We start from the raw sequence: 12,082 nt of genomic DNA, 5'->3' as shown, positions 1-12,082 counted from the left end.
AGCTGCTGCTCAACAAGAAAAATGGACCTTTTTCAGATCACCATTGATCCAAAACAGTGTTTTACCCCATGTTATTTCTAATTTAAGCATCTATTTTGAAGTACAGAAGAGGATCACTCTTACCATAACTGTGCCTCCAAACACAGCTTAGTGGAAGGACCCCTAAACTGCGATCCACGTCGTTAAACAAGCCACGCCAAAGTGATACATGGCTCGGCAGTACTGATAGCAGTTCTCTCCACACAGTCAGCCTAAAAGAAAAAGCTACAAATGCCTTCAGCTCAGCTTGTTGTGGCACTGCATGGTATGTTAATAAAAAGAATTGCGCTTGACATGCCGCTGTGCTACAGAAGATGGCACTAAAGGTATTTAAATGCTGAGAAAGGGTACTGCTACCTCAGGAGGCACAGTCTGAAGCAAGGAGGATGAAAATCTTTTCTTCTCCAGTTGTTTTCTGCATGGATGAGTCGAAAGACTTTAAAACTATTTAGCTAAAAATGCTAATAAAAAGACCAAAATAGTAATTTAATCTCATATCATAATTATTATTATTGTACCAATTAGTGATTAGTGTTCTGTTCTGTTAGACACTACTGACAAACATGTTAGAGAACACAGCATATTAACAAATAAGAACTTATTTCTAGTTTGTAGGAAGAGTTATTGTGACTTCTAGTTGGTAGGAATGGAGGTATAGGAGGACTTAATGACTCGTAGGTTATACGGTTCTGAGAATGGCACTGAGACTCTAAGGCTGCTGTTTTACTCACACCAGAACAGGTTTCCTCCCAAAAGTCCTTTGGAAACTGTGAGAAGTTTCCTAATACAACATAAAAATCAGGCTGTTCTGGGATATGTAGCAGTGAAATGCTTTCAGGTCATCTTCATGGAAGCAAAAGCTCCATGTAGCAGAGGAAGAACTATAACTGTACAAGCACAGCATCTGTTAGGAGGAAGAATTAAAAAAAGAGAGACACAGGACATGCAGAATCCTGAGAGGAATGGTGCCTTTTATCATTCTGTCATGATGTGACGCTTTTTTTTTTCCACACTACTGGCAGAAATATGAAGAAATAAAAATATTGATATTTTAAATACATTCATGCCTGACACAAGCCTGGCAGAAAGCTAACTGAGCTTAAAACAAATCAAAATGCAGAGTTCAAATAGTCCTCTGCTGAGTTAGTGAGTTAAATCAACTCATACAAAGGTTGAGGGGAGGTTGTGCTGGAGCAAGGGAGATGGCCAGTAGATGAGAAACAGGGCCAGCAGACAGTAGAGAGCAGGGAAGGGTACAGCAGCTAAAGAGGGAAAAGGCTGTAAGACTTTTGCCTTTCTAGTAGCAGTTACTTATAAAAATACAGCCAGAGGCTGTGGTTTGAAATTGCAGTGTGTGTAGCAGCAAATAAACTTAACATGTTGCCATTCCTTCCGCCCCTTCTGCTCACTCCCTGCAGCTCTTCTTGCCCAACACCATGGCCTACTGCCCCACAGTCACGTCAGCATAGAAGTTAATGTGGCCTCACTGTAAGCCAGATCAAGGAATTGATCCAGCTAAAAAACTATGCAGCAAAGCAAAACATTTATTTCTTCATCAGCTACAACAGTGAGCCAATCCAGTGCTGAGTGCAGCGGTGCAAACAACTGTGCTGGCACAGTAAAGGGTAAAGGTCCTGGAGTGGAGGCACAGTGTTGAATGGGGTGGAAGAGAGACACAGACAGGATAAGTATGAGCAGGAAGGGATGACATCAGTGTTAATGCCCTAAACTGGTACTACCAGTGAACAATTCGTAGTGCCAAACCACAACCAATGCTCCTAAACAAGGATGTTCTTTTTCATTGTATTCAGGATAAAAGCAAATATTGTATTCAGGATAAAAGCAAATACAGTATGTTTTATCAGGAATACACCTCACTGACATGCACAATGAATTTGTAAAGGCCTTAAATACTCAGTGCCTTTCTTGGAAAGGAACAGTAATAGATATCTTGCTCTGAAATAGAAAATTAAGCTCATGTATAAGAAAATTTATCTACAAAATTCAGACTGCTGCATGTGATGGTCTGCCTTTGAAATGAGAGAAACCAGTAACACAAAATGGCTATTTCTGTGAAACTTCTCCTGGACACAGACCAGGCTTCAATGAACTCCATCAATGTTCACACATATAATCAGCTGGGCAGCAAAACTGAAAATTGATCTGGGTTTCAGTCTTCCTCCTGTTGGGAGGAATGCCTATTTTGTGAGACACAGAACGAAGGCAGAAGGGGCTTTTTACCCACTGTGATGAGGAGAAAAAAAGAAATACATTCCATCATCAACTTCATTTATATTAATTACAATTTTATTTACTCATATGTTTTGTCAGGTGGAAGTTATTATAGCACAAGAACATATTATTACAATTGCTACAAGCACAAAGGAATGACGCTGACAAAGATCGTACTGGACAGACCCTGCACTGACAAGTAAACTTGAATTTATATGAAAAAGATTTTGATTCAGCAGCTGAGCCTTGGCTCAGCAAAAGGAACCTGTACAAGTGACTTTCAGTTGGGGTCCCCTTCGTCACAGATTTTAGAAGTTCCCTCTGTCGTAGAGCAGAGTCCTATACCTAGACTATCCTCAACAGATGTTGAACTGAGTTGCCATTTAACAATCTTCAGTGATGGAATGTCTCTCATCCAAGTCAGTGCTTAGCCCTCTTCACAGAGAGGTTTTGCAGTGACTAGTCTACATCCCATTGCAACGTAAGCCTATGACTTCTTGTCCTGTTGCCAGTGGATGTAAAGAGCAACATCATCTTCTTTGACACAATCTTTTACATATTTGAAGAGTGCTGTTGGGTGTTTCCTCAGACTTTTCCAGGCCAACTAATTTCTTTCAGGCTTTCCTCACAGCTTCTGTGTTTTAGACATTTGGTCATACATTATTCCTGACTCCTGGATTTCTCCAGCTGATAAATGGGCTTTGGGGGCAGATGGTGCCCTGAAGTAGGGTCTAGATAATGTCTTCCAGGTGCTAACAAGGTTGGAAACATTTCAAACATCCTATTTCTGACAAACCTTTAATGCATACCAGTATGATATTTTTCCAAGTCAACAATGTTATTGACACGTTCCACTTATGATCTACTAAAAACTCCAGCTCTTCTCTACAAAACTGTTCTTTGCTTCAGAACAGACCTCCATCTTACAGTTCTGCAGGTGCTCAGTGTTTCACAATAGTAGTATTTAGTCCTTCCTAACTTCTCAAACTGCTTTTGTTAAACCACTTCTCCTGGTGATAAAGATCTTACTAAGTTCTAAGCCTATCTTCCCATGTACCTGCAGCTCCTCCCAGCTGCATACAGTTTATCCCATTTGGTGGATCCTTACACTCTGACAATGAGTCATTAATAACTATTTTACTGCTATACACAAAAGCTTTTATCATGTCATAGGCAGAAATTATTCCTGACAAATCCATGTTGCAACGTCTCAGTCTTCTATCAGATAACAGTGACATAATGATTTAGTCAGTTGTTCCTCTGTGTCTGTGTGCACATGTGTGTGGTTAAGTGTATAGATTGGTTTTGTTTATTTGTGCTGGAGAGATTGTGGAAGCTATTTAAATTGTATATTAAACACTCAGTCCTTGGAAAGGATGCAACAGCTAGAGGAGGGACATGATTAACCATAGCAGACATTACACTAATGATGCAACATACAATAGGTTTGAAATCTTTACCACACAATAATTATAAAATATTTTTTCTGGCACCTGTTGCAATGATCTTAACAAACAAGGCTAGATTAAACTCTTCTTCTCCCTGTGAACATGACACAGTTGTCACCTTTAACTTTCAGTTGGGGAAACTCAGAAACCATGAGATTCAGGGTTGACTCTGTACTAGGACTGCTGTAATACTTTCAAATCAGGTGAAAGAAGTCTTGTGACAAAAGAAATACCAATAGTTGGATACCAAACAGATAGCAAGTTTTCCAGTCACCCCATTAAAAGAAAGTGCAGCATTCCTGCTAATGTGTGGATCACATATAGGTGTGGGAGAAATTTTTATGTGTTGGCTTAAAGATTGAACCTCAGAAGATGATCTGCAAAACACTTTTAAACCAAATTTTATGATCCTGACTCAAACATTTTAAGACTGCTATTGTCTTTCCCAGCTGACAAGTCTATATTACCATAATTGCCAAGACAACAGAAAAGATACACCTTGCCTAAGCAAGTAGACTTTTTTGGTGGCTAGGAAGGCTTATAGAGAAAATACCCAGGTCAGAGATGGGCCAGCTTTACAGAAGAGAAATATATTCTGTAAAAGAAAATTACAATGACAAGTTGGGTTAGTCAGATGGAGAAAAAAGTATATATATCTCCTGAACTATCTTGAAGATCATTACCATTAGTCTTAGCTCATTAAGTCTCAGATAGTTACCATTACTCTTGCCACTGTCTACAAACAGGTTCAAATGATTGTATAGATAATAAGATGGTGAAAAATCCAAAGAAACTTGTCATTAACACCCTGGGTAGTGGCTGTCCTGAAGATCAGAACAGGTGACCACAAAAACCAGTGCAATTCTTTGACTATGATTTTGTTGCCTGGTAAAACACATTAGCATAAGTTGCAGGGGAGGGAATTATGGTTAGGGAAGAGATTCATTTTCACCAAGTTCAGTTTGTAGTAAAGTGCTCTTAGCTGTTGCTTATTTGCTGCAGTACACTTTTTACAAAATAAAGCAACTTTTAACAGTGTTGTTATTTTGAATTCAGCCTCCATGGCACACGAGTGCTCTTCTCTGTTTGGACCATATAATTTGTCTTTTATATTCTTGCTGTCAGATAGGAAATAACACAGTACATTGGCTCATGATAACTGTAAAACATCTGAGGGATTTTTTTTCTTTGTCTAAGAAAACCTTTAATAAAGGTACTTCTATATCTAGAAGTCATATATACAGATTTATACTTCTGATCTCTTTTAAATCACTCTTTCTCCCATGGGAGTTAGAGTTTTTTTCTCTAGCTGGGTCTATGAGTTAATAGTGAAGTTTCCTTCCCCTCCCCCCTCCCCCTTTCTGACTAACATGTTTGTAGTTTTGGTTTCAAGGTTTTTGATGAAAGTTTAGCTTGATGAAGTCAATGGTGATTTCCCCTGGTGATTTCAATCATGGTATAATTCTAGCCAGTCCCACTTCACTTCCCATCCCAATTCTGATATCACATTATTTGTCACTTTATATCCTGGCTACGCTGGACAGTGAGGAATCAGCCTGTTTCACAGTCATGACTTCAGATTTGCTACTTCTGTTTTCAACACTCTTGGATCTTCATTCTGAGAAGGGCCTAGGAACCAAGTGCCAGAAATGTAGACACTTCTAGTGTATTTCAGGAACAAACACACACAGCTTCAACGCAGCACTGTATTTTAATCTGTATGAAATCCATTTGTAGGAGGTCAACCATGCAATGCAGCACAAGCAGCAATAGGTGTAATTCCTAAATTCCCATGAAGTATCTGAACTTTTTTCCCTACAAAGCAGCTATTTAGCCAAATTTAATATACACAGAAAATTAATCTCAGAGACAGTAAATATGTCGCAGTAGAGCTATTACAGCCTGATGCTGCAGTTCTGGATCACAGTCCCCTCTTGGCCACTTCCAGACACTCTTCCTATTTCTATCTTTGTTCCCTTTGTGATAAGCTGGTTGCCAAACTGCTAGTGTTAGTGTCACCAGCTTTGATGTGTCTCATTCCAAGTTCCAGTTAAACTCAAAGACAGGCTGGGAAAACAATCTCTCCCTGTGGAGGTGGTTAAGTTATTTATCACTAGCTTTTTCCAGCTGCAGTTCTGCTAGTACAAGGCTGACTTAGGCAGCACGTTTGATTTCTAGCAGGGATCACATATGTGACCTTCCACTATCAGCTCATGAAGTCTGCAGAGTAACACACAATGTAACCAACTGAAAAAACAACCTGCAGCAGAAGGCTAAAATCCTTACAGTAGCCCTTGGCTACTAAATGTAGTATTGGTGCATACATTTTCCATTATGGTAAAGATATTTTCATTAGACACATTAGGCAATACACAGCACATACAAGTAATACAGAAAACAGACACCACAAGAGTGCTTTAATTATAATTTTAGAACAAAAATTAAAATTCTGTTATTACAAAAGAAATGTAATACTAAAGCACTGGGAGCATAGATAGTTTGTTCTCTTCGTACTTGTACACGGAACAATGCAGGAACTTTACCAAGCACAGACCTGGTATGTGCCAAGCTTTGTTCTTCAGAGTTGAATTAAGGATGTTTTCACAGTCAAAGTTTCCAGTCAGCTCATTATTAATGACTTTACATATTTTTGTTCATGCTTCTGAGGATGGTGGTTTTACAGTTTTCCTGCTCCCCTCTTAGATGATTTCCACCTGCAGTCAAGTTGTAACACTGGATGTAGCTCACCAGCAATGGGAACCTGCTTATGCTCTGCTTCCAGTGCACAGTGAGGGGTCATGGGTCTTAATTCATTCATCTTTGTTTACTCCAACAGTGATAAACTTAAATGTACAGTAAGAGATGGATGCAAATAGAGAAGCTGAGATAGTGCTCATTCATTTTGAGGAAAAGCCAGTTATTAAAGCTAAGGAGGAGAAATAGCCAGCTTTCTAGAAGTGGGTTCAATGGACAGGCACTTGGGAACTAAACTGTGTTGCTGTGTGCTGGTGTAGCTGCCTATGACAGGCATAAAACATGTTTTGAGACTACTTTGGAGAGACAAGACCAGACTGACTCACATAATTATTCTAGTTAGTGATACACAATTCACAGGTCAGCAATGTGAACTTTAAGAAAAATATCAAGTTTCGCCTCATTTCTGATTGGGTCCCTTTGCTATTTTAGCTCTGCAAAGCTGTCTCTAATTCCTGCTAGACCTACTGTAAGAAGAGGAAGCGTGACTCAGCCATACAATGTGGAATGTCAGAGAGACTGGGAGTGGTTTGATGCACTGTTGAGAACTGTCAATGTTAGGTTAATGGTTGGACTAGATGATCTTCAAGGTCTTTTCCAACCTTGATGATTCTGTGACTCACTTGAAAGGCACCTCAGATAGACAGGGAGAAGGTTTTATGAGGAAAAGCTGTGCAGGTTGGATAGGGTAAAGGGACTGATGGAAGGAGCATTGGTAGGTGCAGTCTACTGCATATCATGCTGTAAGTTAAAGCACTTCTTTTAGATAACAAACAGAATGAAACAAGGCAATTTTTCTTGGCTTTTACTGAAAAAAAAAAGATTTTAAAGGTACACAGCTGAAGGAGGCACAGGTGGTAAAAAGTCTCTTAATCAAATAAAATCTACTGTACTGAGATTCTTCACAAAACATTGGGAGAGAACAAGAGAAGGAGGAAGACAGTTGCAGTTCTACCACCTTCACAGAGGTGACAATCGTTTTTTTCACCAGACCAAGAGAATGAAAAAGCAAACTTCATTCCTCCCACTGCTGCAGCCCCTGTGAGTGGAGGGAGGCAGCACTGGCCTAATGACATTCACAAGCCGTTGAGACTGGCCACCCCCAACCCTGTAGCAGATGCTCCTCAGTGAAGGTGAGGAGACAAAAAGATAAAAACCATTGCTAGTGCTCAGCAGAGCTGATAACATGCATTGTCATAGAGTTCCTGTGTTCCTTGGCCCTTTCCTTGCTCTCCAGAATACTTAGGGAGACAATAGGACACCTGCTATAAACACAATCACCTCCCCATTTTCTTTCTTTTCACAAGCTGTAAGTTCCCCCCAAACCACTTCACCCCTCTTTTGACCAAAACCCTCCATTATTGGCTTGCCTCTGAAGCTGACACCATGTGTTTGTGATTTCTGGCTCTCCTTTGGGCACTAGAGACTCCTCTGGGCCTTTCCACTCCCACTTTTTGAAAAGTGACTCTGTCCCAACAAAGGATCCCAGCAGTAGGCATACTTGGAAAAACTGCTGCCAAAAGGCTGCTCTCTCTATTTGTGGCTGCAGGAATACTGAATTAGCTTTTGATCTTTAAAACCTGCCTCAGTGGCAGCTTCCCAGGGAGGCTATCATTTATAAAACATGAATGAACGTTTTTATCCTTTTTCTTGAAAATATTGCTGATTGTTTTCTGACACCTAAGAAAGTTTGAGGGAAACGGAGAGCTAGGAAATCCTGAAACTGGGGAATTATTTTAAAACTGTTGTTTTTCTGGATTCTTTCATGCAAATTTTTATCACTAGATAACACAGCTCAGCCAGATTCAACATCATGCAGATCGCAGACACAGCAAGCATGAAAACAGTAAATGTGGTTTTCTCAGTGGGCCGAGACACAAAACAATCCACTATGTTGGGGCAGGGCCATGCACTGCACTTCACCAGGCGAGGCATCTGGTACCCATCGTACATGTAATAGAACACGTACATGAAGACAGCTTCAAAGATGATCCTGAAGAAGATGCTGCTGGTGTATGTCCACCACAGGGGGCCGCGAATATGAATCTTTTCATTTTTCAGCTCTTCAATATCAATTTTCTCACCATTTCTGAATCGCCTTTTCTTCTCATGCCTGGTGTAAGCTACATGCATGGCCACCAGCAGCGCAGGTGTGGAAACAAAGATCAGCTGCAGGGCCCAGAGTCTGATGTGAGAGATGGGGAAAAAGTGATCATAGCAAACATTTCTGCACCCAGGCTGAAGTGTGTTGCAAACAAAATCTTGTTGTTCATCTCCCCAGACTCTCTCTGCAGCCACAACCAGGATCATGATACGGAAGATGAACAGGACTGTGAGCCATACCTTCCCAATGCTGGTGGAGTGTTTATTTACACCTCCTAAAATGGCCTGCAGACTTCCCCAGTCCATCTTCTTTTCTGTGTCCTTTTACCTGCAGGATGACATAATACCCCAAATGATCACTTTTCAAAGGGTGAAAAATCAGCTCTAGACCTTCTACAAATGAGAAGACTTCCTAACACTCATTCAAGAGTCATAGGCAAATGCAAGTTACTTTCATTGATGTCACCCATATGTTTATGGATTTAAACAGCTTACTAACCCTCTCCTTCCATGTATTTATGATAGGACAAGCATACCTTGATATACTTCTCTACAAGGCTTTGGGCAGGAAATAGGTTACATCTTCAAATATATTTCCTCCATGCATCCTCTATGCCCTCCTTCCCTTCCTTGAGGTATTTCCCTTTCTGTGGTTGACTCCTGTCAGTGCTTTTCCTCTCTGTGTATTTCCCAAAGCAACAGAAGTTACTATCACTGCATGAGTTAAGACCACATCTAGACAAAGTAGAGACTTCTCTATTAGTTTTCACAGGATTTGTCTGACAACACCACAGCCCTAGAAGGCTGGGCTGGTGCTTTCTTTGCCTCCGAGGAAAGTACTGCTTGGCCTTCTTCAGCAGAAGTCCTCACCCAGACAGGCCCAGCAGGCCTCCAAGGCTTTCTGCTGTAGCCCAGACATAGCCCTTCATCTCAGAAGTACAGCATTTGATTTTACCAACACTGCTGAGAAGCCTCATGCCAGCTCTGTCAGTTCTGCATGCATATATAGCACAAGCCAACAGGCAAAGGAAGATACCACAGAGCCTGCCCTTCCACATTCATTGTTATCTCATCCAAAAAGGAGACAAGCAGAGCCACAGTTGAGAGGAAAAAGCCCTCAGCTAAAGAGTTTATGTTGATTTTCTAGATGCTATCACACCCCAGCAGAATAAACAGGAGGTCAAACTTCAAAGAAGCTCCTTTTCAGCTTTCCTCCTTTCCTCCTACTCTTGAAAACTAAAATCCACACTCTCTGGCCCTTTCAGAGTTAAATGTAAGTTTTGCTGAGGTCAGAATTCAGTCTCAGGGCTCAGCTTTCGCCAATCACAACCATTTGGAAGCTATCACTGAATAGGACAAAACACTTTGAAACCAGAGCTGGGAACTTGAATAGCTGGTCCATCACCTTCCAAGGCTAGGGCTCAGCTTTGCTGTGGGAGAGCCATGCTGGCTGTGGGCAAGAGCTCCACCTCTGCACAGGCTGCGTGCTGTGGGGAGAGCACGGTACCTTGTAACACCACACTGATCAAAGTCTTCAAAATATCAGATTTAAAAAAAAAAAAAAATCTTCTCTACCCTGGTGTAGTTACAACACAACTAAAGGACTAGCCTGCCACAACACATTCCCTTGGTACAAGGGCCCAGCTTGTACTGACAAGCCTTGAGGCAATAGGGAGAGGTCAGATTTACTGTGATGAGGAAAGGTGAAATTGGGTAAAAGAAAAAATAAAAGCGTTGAGAAGGTGACTGGAATTCCTTAGACTTCTCATGTTTTGTTTCTGCTGAAACTGGCAGCACTTTATGCAACTTTTTGCACTGACCTAAACCCTAGACTGATGAGGTACTTTCTGTTAAGAATTTCCTCATGTCTGCTGCACAGTCATTAAAACAAAGTCAATAAAACCTTCACAAGAGGCTAATCAGGACTGAAGGCAAGTATTTGAAGTATATATGCTAGATGAACAACCTGGCCTCCAAGTGCAGTCCCAAACTGCAGTTCTGAACCAGGGCTGCAAGATTAGGGGGAAAACCCAACAACTCTCCCTGCTCATCTGCCACTACCGAAACACTGGAATTGGCTGGGGGGAGTGAGCGAATCTACAGGGACACTCGCCCTGCCAACCACTCGAAATCCCGCTTCGTGGTTACAAGCTGGACGCCCCGAGGCGGCTCCCGGCGCGTCCCCCGCGCTGAGCCGGGCTTTGCTCCCGCTCCGCTGCGGAGCGGCCGGAGCTCTGGGGGCGGACACGGAGCCCGGAGCCCGCGGGGAGCCTTCTGCGGCGGGAAACCGCCGGCCGATCGCAACCGGCTCCCGTCAGCAGACACGCGTTGACAAACGGCAGTTTTGGCTCTGAGGCCCGACGGCTGCCCCCGGAGCCAGCTGCGCCGCGGGAGCGCCCCGACAGGCTGCCGCCCACCCGCTGCCCCGCCGCCACGGCCCCGTCCCGGGGCTGGGGGCAGCCAGCGCCAACCCGAGCACGGCCGCCTCGCCGACAGGGCCGCACAAGCGGGATGGGGGCGGCGTGGGTGCCCCCGCCTGGCAGCGCTCCGCTCCGCTGCCTGCGGCCGCCCCCGACCCCGCACGCTACAGGGATCCCGGCCCGCCTGATCCCGATCCCACCGCTCCAGCACACGGAGCCGCTCCGGGCCCTCACCTGGCACGGCACGGCACGGCACGGCACGGCACGGCACGGCACGGCACGGCACGGCACGGCACGGCACGGCACGGCGCTCCCGGGTCCGTCGGTGCCCGCGGAGCGGCCGGTCCCAGCCTCGCCGCCCCGGCACTTTAAGGTCCCTCCCCGTTCACCTGCCGCCGCTTTTAAGCCGCCCCCGCCCGCGCCCTGCTCCTCCGGCCGCCCGCGGAGGCGCTGGGGAGCCCGGGGCGGGGCCGGGCCGGGCTGGGTGTGGGCGCCCATCCCCGCCGCGGGGCTGCGCCGGGGCCGCCGGCGCTGGGCTCTGCCGGGGCGCCCCGCGGGGCGGGAGCGGCTGGGGACAGAGTGGGGCTGCAACAGCCCCCGGTGCCCCCCGCGGGCAGCGCCCTCGGGCTGGTCCGGAGCGTCCTTGCCCAGAGCCCTGCCAAGGGACTGGCAGCGGGCAGAGTGGGCTCGGTGCCCTGCAGGTGCGGCCCTGGACCGGGATTGATTCCCGAGTGTTAGCAGAAAACATGCCCTGGAGGGAAATCCAGTCCTGTGGGACCCTCTGAAACTGCCCCAGTGTCGTGGCAGCCCGAGGAAATCGTCACCGTAAGCCAATTCGGACAACGGCCAGATAAGATGCAGTTCCCAGAGGCTTTCTCTAGGGTGAGGCAGGGCTGAAGAAAAAAACCTCAGAGCCCTTAGCTGGCCTGAGTTTGGAAGGCAGGGAACACATAAACTAACTGCTAATTTGATACTAACAAATCGCATGATCTTGGTAGCCAGATGTAGGGATAACAAGGGCAGCACGTGGTTAAGGACAGAATAGAAGACTTAAGATTGTTTTCCCTTTGAAATCTTGTGGGCTTT

General features: G+C 44.4%; 1 protein-coding gene across 1 annotated transcript; it reads right to left on the bottom strand.

Annotated features, from left to right (window-relative positions):
• Positions 1-6,108: 6,108 nt before the first annotated feature.
• Positions 6,109-11,300, bottom strand: LOC141940254 (gap junction beta-6 protein-like). The gene is made up of 2 exons (XM_074861032.1): positions 11,231-11,300; positions 6,109-8,904 (listed from the first exon to the last, which is right to left on the bottom strand). The coding sequence occupies exon 2, from the start codon at positions 8,880-8,882 to the stop codon at positions 8,205-8,207; it is 678 nt and encodes a 225-aa protein (XP_074717133.1). The 5' UTR covers positions 8,883-8,904; positions 11,231-11,300; the 3' UTR covers positions 6,109-8,204.
• Between the last annotated feature and the right edge of the window lie 782 nt (positions 11,301-12,082).

This window comes from Strix uralensis, chromosome 2 (genome assembly GCF_047716275.1).
Source record: "Strix uralensis isolate ZFMK-TIS-50842 chromosome 2, bStrUra1, whole genome shotgun sequence".
Taxonomy (NCBI): domain Eukaryota; kingdom Metazoa; phylum Chordata; class Aves; order Strigiformes; family Strigidae; genus Strix; species Strix uralensis.
The sequence above is the reverse complement of the archived record's forward strand: the minus strand, read 5'-3'. Positions and strand labels throughout refer to the sequence as shown.

What these genes read in the sequence shown, in the direction of transcription:
- LOC141940254 (XM_074861032.1), bottom strand. Translation starts at nt 8,882, where the DNA reads ATGGACTGGGGAAGTCTGCAGGCCATTTTAGGAGGTGTAAATAAACAC.